The 24,210-nt window shown below is 41.7% G+C and overlaps 1 protein-coding gene across 2 annotated transcripts in view; it reads right to left on the bottom strand.

The window, feature by feature from the left end:
- cntn1a (contactin 1a) overlaps positions 1-24,210 on the bottom strand; it is a 60,790-nt gene that overhangs the window by 16,766 nt on the left and 19,814 nt on the right. The window contains exons 2-7 of one of the 2 annotated variants that reach the window (XM_047596168.1): positions 11,002-11,136; positions 9,160-9,198; positions 3,260-3,389; positions 2,412-2,590; positions 1,970-2,065; positions 1,089-1,295 (exon numbers count right to left, since the gene is read on the bottom strand). In XM_047596168.1, coding sequence (XP_047452124.1) covers positions 1,089-1,295; positions 1,970-2,065; positions 2,412-2,590; positions 3,260-3,389; positions 9,160-9,198; positions 11,002-11,056 — 706 coding nt within the window. In that variant the 5' untranslated portion in view covers positions 11,057-11,136. The remainder of the gene's footprint in view (positions 1-1,088; positions 1,296-1,969; positions 2,066-2,411; positions 2,591-3,259; positions 3,390-9,159; positions 9,199-11,001; positions 11,137-24,210) is intronic. The other variant, XM_047596171.1, reaches the window with a different exon arrangement.

Below are 24,210 nucleotides of genomic sequence, written 5' to 3'. Positions count from 1 at the left end.
TTTCCAGAGAGTTTCTTTCCTGCTGTCTCAGTTGGGAGGACTTATATTTAAAAATCAAACTGCTAAACTTTCCTCCAGTGTTTCATGGGCCACATTATGCGGTACACTGTGTAGAAATAGGCCATTTCAGAACATCTCAACCACCCTGTCACTTGAGTACAAACTCAGCTCAGTTTAGGCTAGAATTTACTTCTCAGTTTACTGACAGGTGGCATCAACTGAGCTAAAGCTTTTGTTACTGAAAAGGCTTTCTTTTGCCACAACGCCACAATGTTAGTATGTATATCGTCACAACCTAACGCAACCCGCAAGTGGTGACAGCGGTTGCCAACTAGAAGGGACACAGCAACAGATAAGAACCAGGAAGCTCTGCAAATTTTATTCAGGCAGAATAAAATTACTGGTTAGACTTTTATCAGAAATATATGAGAACTGAATATTGATGAGTTTCAACACCTGGTGGATTTCTTTTACATTTTAGTATTTAGAATTGCTTTAATAACATAGTACAAGTACATTCCTTTAGTTTCTGTTCTTCATTTCTGGCTCATTTTGTTTATTCTTTACAGCCAGCTGGCTAACCTTGAGTCTTCTTTAGAGCTAATTTAGTTCTGTTGCTTTAATTTAAAAATCAATAGCACTGACATGACTTATCACATTTAAAACAAGCACCGCTGTGACTAAACGTGGCGCCTCAGAAGCGATGGGAGAAAAGAAAAATGATGTGGTGTTTTGGTGTGACCGGGCAGAGGCACATCTTATCTTCAAGTATCTCTTTAGGAAACACTTGACATCCTCTATACTCTATAATCACACCTCATCACATTAGCAAAAAGTGCAAGAAATACAAGGTAGATACTTTTTGTTTTAAGAATGTATGGCTATTACAGTGACACACATTTAATCTCTTAATGTCTTAATGTCCAGTGCACCACACACATTACTGTGGCCCTGGGGTTATACTTTGATCCACTTGGTACTTCTGTGTAGGTTATGAAAGCACATTCAGCAAACTTAAACCACTGCTTTAGTGTAACAACCACAGTAAGAAGCAAGCAAATACAAAGAGTAGGAAGTGCGGCACTAACGTTCAGCCAGGGGCTCAAGGGGGATGTAGTTGGAGAAAACACTCTTTGAAATCGATGGGCTGGATGCGATGCAGGAGTAGTTGCCTTTGTCTGAGGAGTCCGCCTTGGAGATGTAGAGGTTGCCAGTTATCTGGGAGACAAAACGCCGCTTGTCCATCGGGATGAAAGTGGGGAATTCGTTGAGGATCCATCGGAATGACAACTCAGCTGCACAGAAACAGACACGGCAAACACGCCTCCTGTCAATCGAGAGTCTCGATACAGAGCAGCGGCTCTGGAAACAGCCAAAGGGCCCGGCTGTGAAGCTGGCTCACTTTGAAATACCAGAACAAGGGTAGAATGGCTCAAGCATTCATTGACATTGCAGATTAAATCTTATAAAGCTTCAAGCTAAGAGGCATAATAGAGGAATGCTGAAAGCACATTAGCTTGTTGATGTAATTCTGATGCTGTGGAGAGAGAGTTAATGCTTCTACACTCATGGATGGAATCTGATTTGCATCAGTAGTAGTACTAAAAACGCTGATATATCGTCTTTGGATTGATGGCTAAATAATAGTAATGCAAAGAAGAAAAAGAGTTTTGTTGAATCAAACACAAAGCTTTGAAAATCAAACCTTAAGAAAAATAGAAAGGGCAGGATGCAGACCAGTAGTACGAGAGGAAACGTCTGCTTTGATGCCATATTAGCTTGAACGCAATAACCAAAACAAATTCATGAAGACGTCCTCATCCTCAGCCCACCTGACTCACCAAGAACCAGAAATCAAAGCAGTGCTAATTAATGCCACTGTTCCATCTGCCCACTTATTAATGAGATGCTAATGCTACACGATGAGGGTACACAACATCTCAGCAGAATTAGATATCAAATGCTTTACCTGGATAATGTGGAGGTGGAGCGCAAAGCAGAACAACCCCCTGTCCCTCTTTGACATAAACTGAAGACCTCTCCTCCAATGAGAAAAGATCGAGGTCTGAGAAAGGAAGAGACAAAGACCTGATTCCACTGACACCATCATTTGTATTTAGATGATCTCCTAAAAGTAACTAGCACAGAAATTATACTAAAGCTTTGAAAAGTTCAACAGCGGCTCTTGAATGGAGATGTATTTTAATAGAAATGCACATTAGTCACACTGTCATCATGAAGTTAGACCATTCATGAATTGCGATTCCACACCACTTATGATTTGTCCCAGCTGCCCTCGCTATTTCAATGCGCATAATATGCGTGAAAGTACATCTCCAGGGCCGTCTTATTAAATCTGGGTGGTGCTGTGCATCCTAGCCTTAATCTGAGCTCATCTCTGGGTCACTCACATCCGAACTGGACGGAGGCTTCTCGGCTGAGGACTGAGCCATAGACATTGGTAGCCAAGCACGAGTATTTTCCCACATGTTCTTCTCTCCTGGGGTTGCTGATGACCAAGTTGCCTCCTGCTAAACTGTAGTGACCGTCTTCTTCATACACATCAATTTCTGTGTCGCCCATCATCCACCTGCGAGGAAAACAATCAGGGTCAGTACAGTTGTCCATTTTTAAAGCTGTCAGTCTCAGGAATAACCTAAGTGTGCATTACAGAAAAAAACAACAACGGGCTTCACGTTCTGAGAGGCTGGACTGCACTGTACATGAACCCTCTAAAACACTCAATACCAGCTCTGGTCAAAGCTAATTCCTTCCCTTCCGACATCTAATTCTGGGCGCTCTGACAGTAAAACCGATTTAAGGGATGCAGGGAAATATCATTTACATATATTTACATCTAAATTGAAATGGATAATGTCAAGCGCTTGAAATTTTGAGCTGCAAAATGAGGTGCAGGCGACACGGCTGCGGTGTTTGCGCTAAAGCAGCAGGAACAGCTTATTTGTTACTGGGATTTTTCTGGCATGTTGTATTTCTGAATTTAAATTATTGTTAGGATCGATTGAAAGAAGCGTGGTACACTGAAAATGAGTTTGCGTACGTTGCTTGAAATCACCTGGTTTATATGAAAATCATAGTCACACACACACACACACAGGAGGTGCATAGGCACAACATCCTTGTGACAATGCTATTTAAAGGAACACCTTGGAACCATTTGAATACAGTCAGTAGTGGGAGGCACACAAACTGCACAGTGTGTAGTAATGACACTGGGTTTATGTGGAACATATGTTACTTGTATGTGGCAGGTGGATTGGCTCTGGCCCGGCAGCTCATGGTAATTTTTGCCTCAGGCGACTCCTCGGGGTAGATGGTATCCACCGGCTGCTCCTCAAACACTGGCCCGTAACCTGTGGCTTCATCTGCTGGCAGCAAACAAACAAGACCAGGATAAATAACAACAACAAGCTGGGTCTGACTTACAAACAGATAATATCGGGTTGTTGGAGCATCTGTCTGTCAGTTCTGGGGCAGTTTCATCAAAAAAAAAAAAATTAAAAAGAGATATCTAGGTTTAGAAGTGACACTAGAGTTTGTTTACTTGTGGCTCTCTGAGACATAAAAAAATAAATCCTGCTGGCTGGTTCCACAGAAATCTTGGCTACAGCTGTAATGAATGTCTGACTGATGTCTGACTGCGTAAAATGCCTCCGCGTTGATCCAAATCACAACAGTGCAACCGTTTGTTAACAATTATAACAGAGCTGGCCTCCATTATGTGCCAAAACGGTGATGCATTCATCCGATGCTAGTGAATATGATATTGTTACGAGCTAATAGAAATGCTAGAAGTGGAACTGCCAGCCTGACTTAGCATAAATCAAACGCTTTGCACTGCTCAGGCAATATCAGGGAGAACATGATGAAAACGCCGCTCTTGGCTCAATCCGCTTTTTACACCGTTGACGCGCACACGCAATTAGCCCCAATTACTCATTAAAACAGACAGACATCGTGAGCAGTGGCATGAATAAGACACAAATACAAAGCCAGGCTATGAATAAGCAATGAGGCGAAATCTTCCCAATCGCTGATTATTCTCTCAGATCAAGAGCGTGTACGCAGTTGACTGCACGAATATGAATGTGAAGCGCGCGCTCGGACGTGTGCTATTCCCCTGTGCCTCTGCGTTCCCAGAGAGCACAGCTGACACCTCAACAGGGAGAAGCTCGCTCTTTCAGACGGTAATATCCTGCTCCCAGTCGATCCTTCCAACCAGGCCTGAGCTTAGAATTCACTCACAATGAAAATGTCATATTGACACACGGAGCAACCTTTAGAAACCTCAACAAAAGGAACTGATATTTATAATATCCTGCGAGCTGAAAGTGCATTCTCATCCTTATTTACTACCACAAAAGGAGCAGTATGGGAAATGAAGCTAATGCATTCCAGCAGTCAAACCTGTGAGTGATGGACAGTTACTGAGTAATTTATAGAGTGGATGCATATTTATCTGCCCGCTGTCAAAACTAGAGAGATTTAAAGTCACATTAGTAAGCTAGCTCTACTGCATACAACCAACGAGAAGGCAGCAATTAAGATGTTAGGAGACAGAATCAACTCCCACTCACAGACTCCAGCAGCCAACCGTGTGTGAGAGCTTGACATTGACGCAAATCCCAAGGACTGAAGGACCAAAGAACTGCTGCTGGCTCAGGGAGAAATTAAACGTACTATAAATGGGGCACTGTGGGGCTGGCGGAGGGAAAATGAAGTGAGAGTCTACGTTCTGGGAACAAGGGAGGAGGAAAATGGAATGAGGAAAAAAATGTCAAGGAGTTAAAAGAAACAGACACGCAAAGACAAAGAGTTGAGTCGAGTTCTATAGCATGAGTGTCAGACAAATGCTGCACATGTAACAATGAAACATAAATGTGTATAAAGGGCTGGCGGAGGGGAGTCGCTGAGGCCGTGGTGCGGAGCTGAAAAAGCAGTTGGAGTGTAACGCGAGATGAGCACTGGTGCCTTTCCTTTCCCTGTAATGTGGGATGTGACAGATGGTGGAGGGGGGTGTTAAAGCAGGCCACATAAGGCCCACAGCCTGGAGACACGCAGGCTTCTTACATTCTCTCTGCCTTGTTTTACTTTTTTTTTCGCTGTCCTTCCACCATCTCTGTAACCTACATCTCACGCTCCTCTGCACCCCTTTCTTTACATTTCTTTGATTTTGTTACTTTGATGTTCACCTAGTTTCCTTCTAAGGTTTTTTAACTCTCCAGTTATTCGCCTCAGGCGCGCTGGTGGTTGGTGAGGTAACAACAGACCAACGTATGTAAAGAACGGCGAAGGCTTTCCATGAAAGTTTGAACAGTGATTCGTTTTCCCCAGAAGATGTAAGCCACAGGCTTTGACAATGGTCTGACTTACAGATCTCATTATAAGATGGACTGTGGTGTGGCTTGAGTTTTCATATACCGTCATTTCAGGGTGCCGAGAATAGGCGCTGTTGTCAGCACCTTCACATATTTCGAAGTTGTTTTTGCAACAACTGCTGCACAACCTGGGAGAATAATCACACAAAAAAAGGGCTGGTTCTGGGCCAAAAAGAGCAAACAATCAACCTCCTACCCACCAAACCTCCTACTCATGCTCAAAAACAAAAAAAGATTGAGAGTCACTCAGGGAGAACCAAATCTGTACAACGGGTGAAGAAAGATACACTGATCGACCACAACTTTATGACCACTGACAGGAGAAGTAACATAACATCGACCATCTTGTGACCATGCAGTGTTCTGCTGGGAAACATTTGGACCTGACATCCATGCGGATGTTACTAAGACATGTACCACCCACCTAGAGCAGACCACACACCCCCACCCCATAGCAACGACACTCCTTGATGGCAGCAGCCATCCCCAGCAGGATGCAGCCTGACACAGACACACAAAAATGCTTTAGGAACAACAGCACAAGGTGTCGACCTGGCCTCCAAATTCACTAGATCCCAAACTGATCAAGTATCTGTGGGATGAACTGGAACAAACCTGAGCCACAGAGGGCTCTCTCCTCAACCCGTAGGACCCCACTAATAATATTCTGTTGTTGATTCACAGGGGAGACCTTCACAATATTAGGGAGGTGGCCATAATGTTATGCATGATTGGTGTATATACAAACAAATACACAAACACGCACACACACAGTGGAGTTAGGGGCCATCTGTCTCCAGGGCTTGCTGGAAGTGATCTTCCACTGGACAGACTGACAGTCCTACTGAGCTCAACAGCAGGGAAGTTGAGACTCTCATTTGAATTTGAAGCATGTTATTTTAGGAGGCTGTTATTTTCCCTATCGCTGGTTTCCATTGAGACATCAATTATTCATTGAGATTTAAAGTGTCATTTTAAGTACAAGACAGTTACCTGCTGCTAAAATGTTACTGGTTTTTGTTTTTAATTATATCCTGTTTAAATTTCCAGGCTTTAACTTTCCATTCTGCAAAACCAATGTTTAGTGTGTGTTTTTGTTTCCCGGAGGGTCTTAAACCTTTACTGGCAGTGATGCTTTGGGGCTACATCTGCAAGTCCAAGCGCGACAGTTAACATATTGTATCCTTGAGGCCTAAGAACGGTGTAGCAATAGTTTTCCACAACCCCCTGAGCCACCTAATGAGGCAAACCGAAATGTCCCTGGGGTGGAAAATCCACTTTTTTTGTTTGTTAAATAAATAATATATCATTATTCAGCTTCACTGCGGGTCAAGTTATTTTCCGTTATATGGCCAGTGTCACTTAGTGCGCGCTCGGCGTGGTGCCAACTGCTGTCAACACGGCTGTCAAAAAGAATTATCGTCTCAAATGTCAGCTGACACCGAACAAACACAATACCTAACTTTTTTTCGAATTTAAATCCAATGATTTCGCTACGGTAAGAAACCATGACAGACAACTATATCAGTCAATAGTCCAGAAATAATCCCCAGACGTTCTGCTGGTGGATATATTGACACTTTCTGAAAAACTACAAGACTCCTTTCAAGCCTGCACTGTCTGTCTAAAGTTGATTATTGGTGGATGCAGCAGAGTGATGGGTATTAACAATGTTGTGAGCTGAAATGATAACAAGTTTGCTTGTAGGAATAAAGACTGATCCTACAGTGTGTCCCTGCTGGAAGGCTGCCTACACAGTGTTGTGACCTTTGAGGAGCCTGGTATCGACTCCACCACCACCACCACCAAGGGCTGCGCCTTCAACTTTGTCCAGGTCTGACACCAAGTTCTAAAACTTGAGCAGCATTTTCTGACTTTCTTTTTGTGCAGAGAGACCTGAAGAACCGTAGAGATCAGTAAATTAGATGTGTACATCAAAAACCTTCAGCAGAGCGCAAGCTCAACATGTCGAGGAAGTAAAACCAAGTAATGTTAATGGAACAGAAAACTAATGAGAATGACTGGGTAAAAATACAGCAAAAAAAAAAACAAAGAGGCCAGAAGAAAAATATGACCTCTCTCCCCACAGGATCCATTAACAATTCAACTGGCATACAGCATCACAACTTGTTCCCAAGCAACACATCAGCAAGCCTTCCTTTCTTTCAATTTACCCCGTGCTGACAGTCTGGCATGAAATTTCAACCCATTCTACATAATAGAACAAGGAAGTGCCCCGACAAAGAAAAACTCTCAAGTTGATTTATTTTATTATTATTATTATTATTAATAAAGATATTTCCACAAAGGAACACTTTCCTACTTTTCCATTGCTTTTACATCTTAGCTTTTTACATCTGGAGTATCTGAAATGTTATGCAACCTCAAAGTGAATGTAGCTCATCACTAATAGTAGCACATCATTTAATTTAATTTTAATATCTTAATTTCTATCTATTGATAACACCAAGTCACGTCCAATTGTGTTCGTGCTAAGCTGAGTTAGCTTCATATGTGACAGAGCCATGAAAGTGGATCATCTCTTCTGACGTTTCCTCATAAAATATATCAATATAAGTATATACAGAATCATGCTGTTTATATACAGACATGTACACACATAGAGAGGCAGAAAGGTCTATACTGCATTTGGCTGTTTAAATGAATCACGAATGAATCATACAGCCTTTTTATAATTCTTTCTCTCTTTGCCTCATCTATCATACATAATTCCACAACGAGGCACGGCAGCTCAGATACAAGTTCTGCATCTAATGACCATGCTGCACTCATCAGGCCAGAACAGTCTTGGATATTACCCGGCTCCATTAAGATTAATGTACATCTGCAAGAATGAGAAATCCAGAAATAGCAACGGTGGCACACAGATTTTCACTCACCCTAATGTAGGCCGAGAGAAATGAGTAATATTCACACTGAATCCTGAAAGGTAAATACTAATGAATCTGATAAATATCTTTTCAACATGATGCCCTCAATAGTCAATAGTGAGTTCTCTTTAAAAAAAAATATATATGTATGTATGTATATAACATTTAAAACTTAATACCAGTATCAGCTTGTGTGACGGAAGTGTTCTGATATAATAATGCAACAATAAACCGTAAGTCTTCAGTCTGGCTGAATAACCTTGACTGTGAATCATATATCTCTCCATGGCCACGGCCTCATCAACCTGCCAGTAAACAGGAGACAGCAGACTGTTTGTCTCTGCTCAGACTAGGCTATAAATCAAACTGAAACAAGCATTTGAATTTTATTGCTATCCCGCTAACCTATTTCTCTCCGTTCAGATATCTTCTTGGTCTTGATTTTCAGGTAAAATTGAGGAATCCCATAAATTTCCCAGGGGTGCTTTAGGTGTTCATGAGCACATATCACCTGTCACCAGCCCACATGACCTTTCTGTAGCCTTGCGAGCAGCCTTGACACCATATTTTGTGGAGAATTAAATTCCAGCTTAATCAGGTGGCAAATAATAAAAATACTGGGGATTCTCTTTAAGGGCGCAGTAAGGCTGTAGACTGGGTTTCCCTTAGACTGGAAACGTGGTGCTCGCTAAGTCCGTGTAGGAAAGCAGAGAGAGAGGTTTTTGCCTCACAGATGTGTGCTAAATGTTCATCTTTGTTGAATTTCTCATGACATAACACGGGCAAACAATCGCAACTGAAAACGGGAACATTTTTAAGGGCAGTGAAAGAAGTAACTATTCAATTTTTTGCCGTGTGATCCATCTTACCTCCATAAAAGTCAGGTGCCTCTCCATGGACTGATGCACCTGTAACAGTTAACAAAGGAAGTGAACGTACTGAAACATGGTCCCGCAGCACGCTGTATTTTTCTCACTTCTCCTTGGACAAAACAAGAAAAATTGACTAAAACAAATCATCCATCACTGAGAAAGTTTCTTCAGAAAGGTACTGGTCTACAGTAGAGCTCCTTTTTAGCTGCTGTGAATGTGATGAATGACTGGAAATCCTGCCTTGGACTGAAGCACTACCGTTGGCTGAAGGCCAGCCTGAGGAATCCACAACATTCTGTCTTCACAATAAAATACAAACCTTCAGCGACTGGCCTTCAGTGTATGTGGGTTTAATCACTGTAATGGTCACAGACTGTAAGTCAGTTCTCAAACTATATGTTGCAGTATAAGCCTTACTATGGGTCAACAGCACCATAGAAAACAGTCTCTGCACTTTTCTTTAGGTAGTATAGTGCTTGAGTTTTTTCTCCCGCATTAATGTCACATTAACCATCAAACTTTGTTCTTGTTGGGGCTACACTAAATGTCAAGTCAGTTCTCTCCACCTACAGTAAAGACCAGGGACTACCGCTTGGCTGCTGTCTGATTAAATAAAGTGCAACAGTGTTACAGTTCAACGCTGTGCACTGTGTGAACTCTATGTGCCTAGTGAAGCACAACCATGTATGCGGTGTTATTGTGCTTTTCCTTGTCCATTCCCCTCATTGGATGTGATACACTCTGACTTTGGTTTACAATGCCATAAGTGGCTGACTATTGTAAAAAAAGAGAGAGAATAAAGAAAAATGGATGTTCTAGATCGTAGCATCTTTACGAAAAAGACACTGCGTGGAGCCAGGAGCGTTCGCACTCCAAACCCCCTCTAAACTAGTGAGAATTGCCCAAGGTATGGAAACTCAGAGAGCGATGGTTCTTTTTCAGACAGGTCATTTTCAGGGCTGTTATTTTCTGTCCACTTTGTTTTGTTTCCTTAACAGGTGATTGCACAGAATTATGCTGAATGGAAACCTACAAACTCTGGGCCCTGAAAGGCACATGGCTGAATGGCTTGGCCTAAAACATAGTACATTGTACTGTGTGTATCTTTTATTCATTGTCTTGAGCTTTTTTTTCTTAAAATTACCTGGATCTGATCAAATCTGAGTACAAATCATTATATTAGATCAAAACTGAAACGTCAGTTATGAACTCACATTTGTATTTGTTTCTTTGAAGCACACATTTGCTAAGATCTCACTAAGATTTCTAAAGCTGGCAGTTAGCAGCTCATTCACACTCTGTCTGTATTACCCCTCTTTCACGGCATACACTGACAATTCGGGTCAGACAAGTGTGCTACTATTCAAGCTGCCTGCCACCTGTGTCATGTTCAGCCTTTGTAGATGGAAGCCACTTTTCAAAGTTTGCATCTGTTTCTGTACTAGCTGTAAATGGTACAATTTACTAGCAGATGGCTGGTGCTGAATGAATCCAACAACTGGATTTTCGGATGACGATACTCGAAAGATCAAGGGCGCACAAGAAAACAAAATCGCACTAAATGAGAAAAAGAGCCTTTGAGTTCTGCATGCTGCTTGAGAAAACTGTCAGAGTGCAAACTGTTACAAGGCTGAACTTACTACAACATTTTTATACAATGCCAAAGCCAAGTGTGAAATTTGGGATTTAAACATTTGCATTTAGCTCTGAGAAAAGAAATATAATGGCATATAGGTCATACAAGCAACAGATCCTGCATATACAGTATCTCAAAATATATTTTTTGCACGTTCTGTGGATTAGTTTTGCCTTTTACTTGGAGCTGAATGTGCGACAGACCTGCACGGCAGTGTGAAAGGACCAGGAGATGGAGGAGCAAGGTGAGGTGCAGCATGATGTTGTAGTGAGAACCACCTGGTGGGGTCACAGCTGGACGCTCAGCTGATGGAACATTAGCAGGACTTCCCGGTTTTCCTAGAAGAGAAGAGGGCAAGAGAGGCGGTCAAAAACATAGAAAACCTCTTACGGAAGAAAGCACTGCGAGTTAAGAGAAAAAAAAAAGTGTCCTTCAGGTTAAAATATTTAACGCGATTAGCAAAACACCTGCTAGCTGCACAGAAAAAGCTCTTCACCTGTTGAATGTCAAACCATGTGGCCTCTTTTAGCCCAAGAAGAGGGCAGTATCTTTTCTAATCTACCTTGCACAAAAAACGTATCTGTGTGGGAGCTCATATATTAGAAAATCAGGCTGAATGAGAGGCCATGAGTAGAGAACATAAAACTGAAGTAAACAGTTAGGAATCGATATAAATACAAATTCACATATCCAAAGCTGGAGACTGGTGCTTGTCCTCTGCTTTTGCAACATACAATATTGTACAATATTTTTTGCATGATTATATTTTGATTGATTTAGAAAAAGCAACTGGTTACAAGTAATTTGATAGCGATATGAAGTTTGTGGCCATGGACACGGAGAGGATCGAACTAGGTCCCAAAGCTGCTTCTCTAACCACTAGTGACGTTACATGGCAGCACATTTTAAATATAGCTTTCTTGTAGCATAAACACAGCATCAGTATTCTGTGCGTGATCACTGCAGCACACAAGCGTAATCCTATGGCAGCATTACTGTGCATGTACGAAACTGTGTTAACGACATCAGGATCAACCGGTGTCAAAGTGTGACACGCTTCACGAATCAAACCACGAGGACCATTAGGAGACGACGCTTCATCTTCACCGCGCCTCTGCTTCCCGTCAGCCTCCGAGGCACAGACCCCCTTGATAGGTTGACGTCTGATGATTGGCATTTGGCCAACTCCCCCGAGGAAATCACGAGTGAGGGCTTAGCTGCTCGGGCATCTCGGCGCTCGCTCGCATCCCCCAAGATTTAAATGGCACAACACCAGCACAGCACCAGTTCTCAGCCTCATGGGCAGTGACACCACATGAAAAGCAGCAGCTGTATGAGTGAGGAAGCACAATGGGGGCGCTGACTGAGAAGAAGAAGAAAGGGGATTGATAATTTCTCCATGATGGCTGTTTGGTGCCAAAACGGTTAATGCAGTCTCATGATGATACGCATGCAACCAGCTCAAACTGAAAATGTTTTAGAATAATCAGATTAATCAGCCAAGGGTGATGACAACTGTTGGACCATTTCAACAACAAGGGAGTCTGAATCAGTGCCACACAAAAGGAATCAACGGTGTGTGAGTGAAAAGTGACGTACCACTTTCACATTTAGCAGAGACACTACGGGGAAAAGCATTTATTTTTCATGCGCTGGTGAATTGTGCGATTTTGAGCTATTTTCACAACACAACCAGTCTTCTTTCAGACTCGTAGAAAGAAAACGTCCAAATGACACATTTAAATGTTTATTTTAGAGATACTTGAAACAAGACAGTCTTTTAATTTATCCCACAGTGGGATTCTACCTGTAATGTCTCCCATTAATATGGACTGGATTTTTACACTAATGTGCGTCTAGAGTCGGACATAGGGTCTGGGCCTTTGTTCACGTCTCTTAGGTTGGATAAGCATGAATGTGGATTTAAAAGCATTTCCCGTGTGGCAATAATCTCAGACACACACTCATTAGCTTCTAGATCCTAGTGTCTTAGATGTGGACGATGTGCGTGTCAATTTACAGATGACAGATCTACAATCCAGGTCTGTATTTTAATTACTGACATCAGGTCTGCTGTCATTGAAGGGATAGCAATAGGAAATAGAAATAATGTAGAAAAAAGTCTTATTCACAGCATGCTCTCTGACGATCCTTGACCAATACGCTAAAAGTCACAAATACTAAAAGCACCGAGCATCATTTCGGTGTTGGCAGCTAATTCATTCCCACGTCTTGCTGGATTCATGACTGTTGATTAGAGTGTAACTGAACACAAAGCAGACACTATCGATTCTTGAGAACGGCTTGAGGTGCCAACTGGCGGAGACCCAGAGGTGTGACGGGATTGAGATCTCAGAGCTCGCCAGACGAATGCAATCTCGTAACAGAGATGGGAGTATGAGAGAAGAAAGCGCGTGTAAAACGGCAACAGCAAAACTGAACGCACGAGTACACACAGGTTCACACGCACAAACGATATAAGCTAAACAAGCAGACTTAGTGTAACGTTAACTATATGTAAACGTTGGACATAGACGCATATAGCTGCACGAAAGCCCCACAGAGAGGATTTCATCTTCACGCTGGACTGTATCCTAGCAACACCTCTGAAAAGCAGCAGTTTGTATACTGCAGGGGGCCTTTTGTTACCAGCAATGAAACTATGCAAACACCCATTTTAATCTGAAACAACTCTTCTATTGTGGAACTGATACCTCGGGTGCTCTGCTCATTTATTAAAGACATTCATCACTTGCAGTCAGACAAAGCATTGAAAAAAAATTGTTTTTAAAAATAGTTTATAAAAACTCACTCTCGTACCCTCCCTATGTGCATCAACTACATGGGTCATTTCCCTCACTCATAAATCATAAATGTTCTTTATATGTGCAATTAGAAGAATGGGAGCGACCACAAGGAGCCTTACTGTGACATAATAGCGGAGAGTGGAACAACTAAACCCATCTATCCCATTAGGAAATGTCTCTACGTTGATATACTGATGGACACATCAGTATATCAACAGAAAGGCAGCAGACTCATACAATCAGTATTAATGGGGCCTCCACCTCCCCTGTCTTATCGTAGCAGCCTGAATGCACGTGATGAGAGCGTTTCAGTCATCAGAGTAAATCACAAAGCCCAGACATGAAAGCCCTAAAGAAAACCCCCCCCCCATAAATCACACCTTGGAGGTTGCCAGAGCTATTACTGCTTGAGGTTTGCTTTCGGTGGCTTTTTCATGTTAAGATTTTTTTTTTTTTTTCTCCCACTCCCAGCTTTGCTTTTCTCTCAGAATTTCATTCTGCTTCTCTCTCCCTACTCCCCTTGGAATTCTCAAGCTCGCCGCTCTGAAACCAGGAATCAGTGGAGGCTTCTGGGGGCAGATACTGTCATTTGTGTTTTTTATCATGACCCTGTAACTCCCTTAGGGCGCTGCAAGCTGAGTCAAAGTGAGTGAAGCGCCTCCTTTTACCGTGTTTGCTCCAATGCGAGTGGCATAAATGAGTGGGTAACTTTATGGAAACGACTCTCCTTATCTGCTAGGGCTTAGATCCAGTGATGTGGGGGAGGAGGGGAAGAGGGTGGAGCCGAGAGGAGGGGATGACGCTGGGGTCAGAGTGGAAGACTTCAAAAACACGATGTTGCTCCAACAACATCACCTCCTCCCCCAACCATCCCCACTCACCACAGGCACAATCAACACCACCACCACCACAATCAGTCATTAACAAGAGATTTGCAGTAATCCTGGAAGATGAAGCCGAGCTGGGGTTAACGCTGGATTGGTCTTAATCAGTTGGAGAAGGAAAATGAGACACCCCAGTCATGTCTGACTGAGATGTAAGAAAATGGCTTCAGTGTGTTTTTAAAGCAGAGCGTCTTAGTCAAGCAATCAGCGTATTGTTCTAGTCAATTCTCGAACAGCAGTTCGAAAGCCTTGTGTTTTACATCACTGGAAGTGAATATCTTTAGATTTTTTAGACTGTCTCACAAACCTTCAGCTGAATGCAACAATTGGACGCTGGGAGGAAAAAGAAAAAAATGACTTCATGCATGATGAAGTCATTTTTTGTGCAGTTGCAACAGCTCCACTTTGCTGAGGACCACTGGGGTTTCTGGCAATAAGACTTCCTCTTATAACTTTTCCAACTTATTTGTTGGAGCAGATCAGACTAGTTCCAGTAAGACACTTCATCAGTTCAATTCATGTCCTTTCCAATTAGTAAGTGCAGCGTCTCCCATGATTATTCCCACAGCTTTAAAGATCATGTTGCAATGTATGTATGTACATTAGCGAACAGTTTGATCTTAGGGCTGTTTTTGCTGAAAGTTAAATGAGACTATTGTTAAAAGTTCAGGAAGACTTTATATAATGGATGCTTTGTTTGTCTTGGCAGTTGGAGATGCATTTGAGCTACTGCCATCTGGTCGCAGGTTCCGCTGTCCAGTGGAGGAGAGCAAGCTTTGTTCCCAACGCTGTTCTCCTCCTGAACTCAAAGAACTCTAACACAGTTACAATAACTTAAGTTTTCTTGTGCAATACTCAAGTGCAATATCATTTATCCTCATGTGCAATATTACAATGTCCTTTATATTATTTTCCACAATTCATCTCACTCTTCTGTTACTGGCAGCAGGCCTGCCATCGTACATAATATGCTGTTTTTGCCACTTTGATTTTATTCTTTTTTTGTTATTTTATTCTCTTGCTCTTATTTATGTGCCGCTCTGCGCCCTCCTAATTGCCCTTCGGGGATAAATAAAGTTTTTTCTGACTTCTGATTCTGTTCCGTTGTACACAGCCCTCGACTGTTCTTAATTTTCAGTGCACGACTATCTGAACTCTGCTGTTATGGTTTGTTTAAATATACATCTATGGCTTCATCATTTTTTATTCTCTTTATGCCCATACATCAATAAATATCCTGAATACTTCAATCATTTTGAAGAAAGGAGTCTCATTATATATATATATATATATATATATATATATATATATATATATATATATATATATATATATATATATATATATATATATAATGAGACTCCTTTCTATTCAGGTATATATATATATATATATATATATATAATGAGACTCCTTTCTTCAAAATGATTGAAGTATTCAGGATATTTATTGATGTATATATATATATATGATGTAAACACATTCTATATGAAAAGTAAAAATGAGCAGTAATCCACAAATTGTAGTATCATTGATTTTTACTAATCATTAAATTCTCACTTAAGACTAACAAGGGGGATTCTGAAGTTTCATAGTATATCAGATTTGGTCTGAATACGGATTTAAAGCCTTTTCACATTGTTATCGTTGACTGTACATTTTATCTGAAAGAAAAACAGTGTAGATCCAGATTAAATCAGGATGAAACAGTGACTGACATCATCTGTGGGAAGCAGCTGTGTCTTCATCTGCTTTAATGGGCATTACTGTTCAGTCTTTTTAGCTTAAGTCATCCATTGTATGTGGCTGATTTTCTGCCTCCCAACCATCCTGTGAAATTCACTGAAGCGACACGGAAGTTTAACAAAAAATTCAATCAAACATTCCAGTTGTGGGCACATTTGATGCTAGTTTAACAGCCACAGGCAGTTTCCTCTCTTCCTGGAAGCCAAAGTCTCTATTTTAAGCAGCTATTATCAGTCATAATGCGGCTAACTGTAACTATACACTACAGTCTCTCTGCACACTACACCTTCTCTGGTTTTACAAGATATTTTTTACAGCACATTCTCCTAAAAGGCAAACACAGGATTTGCTATCAAAGCGCTTCAATTTTCTCTTAAATGGAAAACAAGAAACATCACAAATATTTTCGTCTCAGAGGAGATCAGACACCTGCTGGTTTTGATGCCAGTCCCAGAATGAGACACAAGCTGTGATCCATTTCTTTTTTACGCTGAATCAGCCCCATTTTACCACAAGGCAGTGGTGACACATTTATTCTTACCTATGAATTATTTATGACAAAAGCATTGATTTTGACTCCAGGACGAAGCACAGACAGCCTGTTTGTCTGTTCAACCTCAGCCCTGAAAGCAAAAAAAGACGTCAGTGGGATCAACAAATTAATCCGAAAGGCCGGACATGTGATTGGTAGGGAGTTGGAGACGTTTGTTTCAGCGAAGGACAGGAGGACACTTGATAAAACTGCTCTCCATTGTGGACAATCAGTCTCCTCCACTAACATTAGATGGGCAGATTCAGCTCTGCTCCCACAGAGAACGCTATAGACCTTCTTTTATTCTTTATTGTATCCAGCTCTCATCTTTTTGTAATAATTAAGCTGCTACGACCAATTAATTTCCCTTGTGGATCATTAAGTGTTTCTCTACATCTCTATGCCTCTAGTATGTATCTAAGGGACAAATAAGCCTGGACCTGGCTACAACTAAACATGGCTTTTTCTCCCAGTAGAGCAACAGAATGATTCAGTTAAGACAGAAAACAGACATGGGCCGTCCAGGCTCATTATATAGCAAATAAAGCACTAACCCCAAAATACAAACAACGACACCTGCAGAAAAACATGCTCTCTACCTGTTCTGTATTGCACAGACCTTGAGTTGCTGAGCAGAAACTGGTTCAGAAAAACAATTTTTAATTTGTAAATATCACTGCTATCTGTAATGGAGCTGGTTTCTTTTTTTCCAGCAGGATGTGAGGAAACCATTTTCTTGACATTTTTTTTCACTAATAGTTGAAATAGTGAATTGAGATCCAACAAACTAATGATAGGAAACGAAACTTGTGAAGAAAAACAAAGAATGCCTAAAAATAAACTCCCATGTAGCACTACATGCACTCCATAAATACAGTGGGGGAAATAAGTATTTGATCCCCTGCTGAATTTGTAAGTTTGCCCACTTCCATAGAAATGATCAGACTCTGGTTTTTATGGTTGTTTACTGGTTATGGGTATAGACAGAATATCAGTCGAAAATGCATAAAAAACACACAATCTAAAAGTTATAAATTGTTATGTATTTTATTAAGGGAAATAAGTATTTGATCCCCAAGCACAACACAAGTCAGTACTTTGTAGAGAAACCTTTGTTGGCAAGCACAGCGATGAGACGTTTCTTGTAGTTGGTCACCAGGTTTGCACACAGCGCAGGAGGGATTTTGGCCCATTCATCTTTACAGACAGTCTCTAAATCCTTCAAGTTTCTTGGCTGCCTCTTGGAAACTCGGAGCTTCAGCTCCCTCCACAGGTTTTCGATCGGGTTAAGGTCTGGAGACTGACTAGGCCACTCCATGACCTTAATATGCTTCTTCTTGAGCCACTCCTTTGTTGTCCTGGCAGTATGTTTTGGGTCATTGTCATGTTGGAAAACCCACCCACGAGGCATCTTCAGTGTTCTTGCTGAGGAAAGAAGGTTTTTGTCCAAGATGTTACAGTACATGGCTGCATTCATTGGCCCCATAATGCGGTGAAGTTGCCCTGTACCCTTTGCTGAAAAACAGCCCCAAAACATGATGTTTCCACCTCCATGCTTAACCGTGGGTATGGTGTTCTTTGGGTCATACTCACGTTTTTTCATCCTCCAAACACGGCGGGTCGACTTAATGCCAAATAGCTCAACTTTGGTTTCGTCAGACCACAGCACTTTCTCCCAAGCCTTCTCTGAGTCATTTAGATGTTCACTGGCAAACTTAAGGCGGGCCTGTACATGTGCCTTCTTGAGCAGGGGGACCTTGCGGGCACTGCAAGAGTTCAATCCATAACGGCGCAGTGTGTTGCCAACTGTTTTCTTGGTGACGGAGGTCCCAACTGCTTCCAGATCATTAACAAGCTCCTGCCGTGTTGTTTTAGGCTGCTCCCTCACCTTTCTCATCATCATCCTCACTCCATGAGGCGAGATTTTGCGGGGAGCTCCAGACCGAGGACAGTTGATGGTCCTTTTATGGGTCTTCCACTTGCGAATAATGGCACCAGTAGTTGTCACCTTCTCACCAAGCCTTTTGCTGATGGTTTTGTAACCTATACCAGCCTTGTGCAGGTCTACAATCTTGTCCCTGACATCTTTTGACAGCTCTTTGGTCTTGCCCATGGTGCTGTAGAAGTTGGAATGTAAGAAACTGATTCTTAGAGCAGGTGTGCTTAATATACATGACGAGTTAAGATCAGGAGTATTGGTAATTAGTTGACTGAGTATAGCTGTGTGCCACATGCACACCAGCCAATCTGTAGGAGCCTGAATTCTAAGTGAATTGTTGGGGATCAAATACTTATTTCCCTTAATAAAATACATAACAATTTATAACTTTTAGATTGTGTGTTTTTTTATGCATTTTCGATTGATATTCTGTCTATACCCATAACCAGTAAACAACCATAAAAACCAGAGTCTGATCATTTCTATGGAAGTGGGCAAACTTACAAATTCAGCAGGGGATCAAATACTTATTTCCCCCACTGTATATTTTTAGCGACTGTCTGCCACAGTGTTTTCTACTTGTGTTCAAACCGCTTCATGTGTTAACTGTTTGCTGTGAACCTATAGCAGACAGGCTCCATGTGGCGTATATTATTCATGATGTAATCCAGCTGCAGATGATCCAGTCATGGCTCGTTCACTGTGTCACCCTGTCTCGCTCCTACCTACCTCCTTCTCTTCTTCTCGCTCCCCTTTCTCTCTCTCTCTCTCTCTCTCTCTCTCTGTCTCACTCCACTTGAAGCAGGCATGCTAATGTAAGCTATTTATCCCAACCACTGCAGTCGACACAATGCCCCAGGGGCCACACAGGCTCAGCAACCTCATCTGACCTGAATATCAATGACACTGGTCATTCAACCCATGAGGAGCCGGACGGACGTATGAATTAAATTAACCTCAAATCAGACAGCGTCTCTATATTAATGCAAACATATGACTGGAATTGAAATGATGAGAAATTCTGCAGGAGAGGTCACAATGTGGTCAATTTCTGATGCTGATCCTAAACAGGAAGTGACGATTCAAAGAGCTTAGAATGAAAGCTGATTTACACTGTTTACACTAAGTCACTGCTGTTTTTACATGTATGTAACAACTCATAAGGCGCAGCCACTGTTGCCACTGTTAAGGTTCCTCTTACCTAGTGTTGCTGTTTTCAAGTGTTAAGTATTTAAAAAGATTGTAAATATCACATGCTGAAGAAATTAAAAACAAATCTTGTGGACACCACATCTATGAGTAAGAGTAGCCTATTCTTTCTGGCACTTGCATGTTACTGTTGCTGTTAACAAGTGATTTAAAAAAAAAAAAAAATGAAACCAAGACAGAAGTGCCAAAAACTGCAGTTCCTCGTATTGCCACCGGAAGCAGGCTCCAAAAGTGTGTCAGTCCCATAGATCCATTCAGATGCTCAAGGGTAAATATAACTCAGATGTCTATAATGTGTTAAGACTACGCACAGTTAAGGGTGCTGACACAGGTTGCATATTCAAATCACCTGGTAATTAGGTAAAGTCGGGCACTGCCAAGCTGGAACCTCTACACAGAGTCTCAAAACCACTCTTAAGAAATTACTGGAGACATCAGAGAGAGTTTGTCCGTCATTCCACACAGACAGTGTATCCAACACAACCTCTGATGCGGGGGTTAAATACATTTCCAGCTTATTTTTATGTAAATGTAATCAACAGCAGCACAGTAAACCACTGACCTTTCAGTGCAACGGCTGTGCAAATGTGTGATGTGTTCAACGTAAGGAAAATGCTCCAGCCTCCAGATATGCGCATCCAAGAATGGACAGTATGTCACATCACGTATGAAAAATTGCGCCATATAGGCAAAGGTCAGGAGGGAATTGCACTCTATCAAGAAAAGGGCCCTCCACTTAATTGCTTCATGGCACATCTGTGCAGTAAAGATATTGGCTAAGCGGTTTCTACAGGAGAACAGAGGCGCGCTATAGAAGCCGCATGTCTAAGTCCCTATTCACTAATGTCCATGCGCTGAGGTAAATAACTGTAATAACAAGGTGACGGGCTGCTGCTCAAATGTGACGGGAAAAAAAGCTGCACAGACGAGGAAGAAAGTGTTAGAATATCCAGAAGTATACTGAGAAATGCAATAAATACATTCAGACTACACAAATAAAAGGGAAACACTGACTTGGGCAGCAAACAATGGAAAGATTTATCTAAGTAGAGTCCTCCCCACAACATCCCCATTCATCCCCTTATTAGATTAGAGGCAGGGAATCCAACATTAGGGCAGAGATTAACTAGACAAAGAGAATGTGTAAATGTAATCATAAAGTAAGCCGCAAATATCCTCCTTAATTGCATTATGGTCAAGAAAAGGAGGAGGATACCTATTAGTGGAAAGCCATCGCCACTCTGTAGGAGCTCCAAGAAACACACTGAAAAACAATCAGGGCATTGAGTGTATGTGTGTGTGTGACTCTGGTCTGTGCTTACCTTGCCGTAGAGGGGTATCATGCCAGTGGCTATGTGATGAGATGAGCTACTTAGCAGCCCATGTCCCCATCCCCTCCACCACGCCTGCCCTGCCAAGTGTCCTAAATACTCCCCTCTATTGTCTGCCTCAGAGAACAAGCAACGTCGCTGGATGGAAGAACTCTCTCCAAGGTGCGAAGGAGGAGGGGAGGGAAGATGAGAACAGAAAAGGCCAATTCCCTGAGCAGGACAGGGATTCATGCAAATGGGACGCCAATGAAGGAGGCTCCCTGCAGAGAGAGCGCTCCACGGAGGGGTCCTCTCTCCTCACTGTGACCAGCCTGCGGTTTTAATCTCTTAAGCCCTCCCCGTCTCACTCGCATGCGCACGCGCACGCACAAAAATACAAATTGAAAACACGCGCATGCACGGGCGCACAATGTCACCCCCTCTTTCTTTAACCCCCGCGCGGCAACGCCTCCCCCACCTACTCATCATTAGCCTGGCAACGTGCCAGACGCATCATCAGCACTGTCATAAACATAATCCCCCCCGGTGTCGCAGAGAAAGCCTGGTTTCTCCTGGAAAAGATGTCAAATGCAGAGGAGCTGAAAGGATCCAGAAAACATGGGAAAAAAAACTTCAGTGACAATAAGGCATCATCAGCACTGTGATATTGTAAATCTGCTGATTAACTTTTCCTATTTTACGTATCATGCATAAGACATGTAAAAAAACTAACTCTTATGAATGTGATCCTTCAATAGAATAAAGTCCTTCAAGTAAAGTTCCTGGCTCGTAAAGTCCGGTCAGTACAAAGTCGCTAAACCAGGGGTCTTCAACGTTTTTCCGCCCAAGGACCCTCAAACTGATGGACAGATTAAGTAGGGACCCCCTACCTATTATATGTCTTCTATATTAAACTCGACCTAGTGATACTTCTAAATATACATTAATATTATAATTTTGCATTCAGTATTAAGCTATCCCTGACCCCTTTACTAGAATATTAGTAAATAGTTAAAGAAATTAAAATTTGTGCGGGGAAATAAAAAAATATACAAAAAAATATCTGATCAACCAAAGATTTTGCGACCCCCACCCCCTCCATGGACCCCCTTGAGACCTATGCGCTGAACCATCAAAATGAAAAACGGAGGATAAAAGCTCTCCCTCATTATTTAACTGTCTCTTGAATTGATCTTCACAGGAACAAATGATCCACAACAACTAGTTAACATTTTCAAAATTTTCATTCATTCATTCATTTCAAAGATTTCTTTTTCCCTAAAAATAGACATAAACTTGTGTTTTGTGTAGAACACAAAGTGTCCAGTTTATAACCTGAAGTCTTTGACAGTTGACAAAGTATCTGTAATACAGAACACATGGTATATTAGTAAGCATATATTAGCTTTTAAGTATGTGAGCGTAGATGTATGGATTAAATATACAGTATGTTTCAGGTCCAAACTCAAGGGTTGTGTTCATTTCATCTAAAAAAATAAATAAATAAATAATACGTTCGGTTGTTTAGTTTGTGATGAGCTGTGGAGAGTAGCAAAAATAAGTGATATATCTTCATGAAATGCTCTGAGTCATAATCTTTCTAGAGTTACTCGTGGGCAAAAGGCAAAACGATGATTCAGCTGTTCCCAGCCGTGAGTTTTATACTTGTGGGCTGCCATGAGTTTGAAAGCAATACTGACTGTGAGGGACAGGGACGGGGGGCAGCCACCATCACACACAAATTGTCAAAGGGCGCTTTTGGGTTGCATTAAGATGCTGAGTAACTGTTGCAGGGATCTGGCAGAGGGGACGCTAGAAGATTTCACAAAAAGTGAGCCCTGAAGGCCCCACACACAAATTAGTTTAGACTGAGTCTGTCTGTAGGTCTGTATCGCTGGAGCAGATCTGACAACATTATAAATTGTGTGCCAGACTGAAAAGAGACATAAAAGCTTTGTGCTGAGACAACAAAACACACAGTATTGAAATTGTGCAGAGGTTCCAAATCTTTCCAGATACGCTTTCACCATTTATACATTTGTACATTCTTGTCCAGCTGATGCCCTTAATGGTCCATTAATGGTCCATTTAGGGTCTAAATTGGGTCTCTGACAGAATGGTGAACTTGTTAGATATGGTAAAATGTATGTGAGCATGTAAGTAGAATTATTTTTTAGGGGTTTTAGCTTACACACTTTTTTTTTTTTTTTACAGAAAATGAAATAGATTGTGGCGTGCAAGAGGTAATCATGCACTTCAGTGCTGAGAACAAATGTCATTGTATTCATATTAGAATGTATCTAATGAAATCAGGAATCAACAAACATCATTAAAGCTATTGGAGGAGGTGAAGGGAGTCCGGGATGACGCCTGAGACCAAATCCCATCTGATAGCATCCATTTAGTCCTAAAATGGTAAAAATTCTTCCTTTTAGCCAGCACTCTGCTTTTATTTGTAAACTCTCTCATTTATTCTCTCAGAAGCGTGCAGGAAAAGTCAGAGGGCGCAGAGACAGAGTACGAGGCTTGTGTCTGGCTTACGTCAATGTTTCGACTTTTTTCTTCGGTGTGATTTACCCAAAACATCTGACATTGCACAATCCCTCCAGCGAATAGAAGAGGATCATTTCCTTCCCTCTGTCCCTGTTATCAGAGGTGCAGTACATTCAGTGTGTTCAGTACAACAATACCACTCTGACCACAAGAGACAAAAATAGCATGTACAAGCTAACTGTTGGTGCTTGTTGCAGGTAGATACGTTTCTCAGAAATCTATCGGTATTTTGTAGCAAATGCAGGGTTTGTTTTATTTTTGAAAAAGCAGCAACTGGCAGCTCATCGAACAATGAAACTGTAGACGTCCTGCATTTTTCCTCATGTCTCTTTTTTTGATTATGATGTTTTTCATTTCATTCTCTGGTCTGGTTTGGTGGGCGTACTGGAACATATTACAAAGGGCCTCATCATTTGGGTATTTACATGATAA

This window comes from Mugil cephalus, chromosome 10 (genome assembly GCF_022458985.1).
Source record: "Mugil cephalus isolate CIBA_MC_2020 chromosome 10, CIBA_Mcephalus_1.1, whole genome shotgun sequence".
Lineage (NCBI taxonomy): Eukaryota > Metazoa > Chordata > Actinopteri > Mugiliformes > Mugilidae > Mugil > Mugil cephalus.
This window is presented reverse-complemented; position numbering and strand designations above follow the sequence as displayed.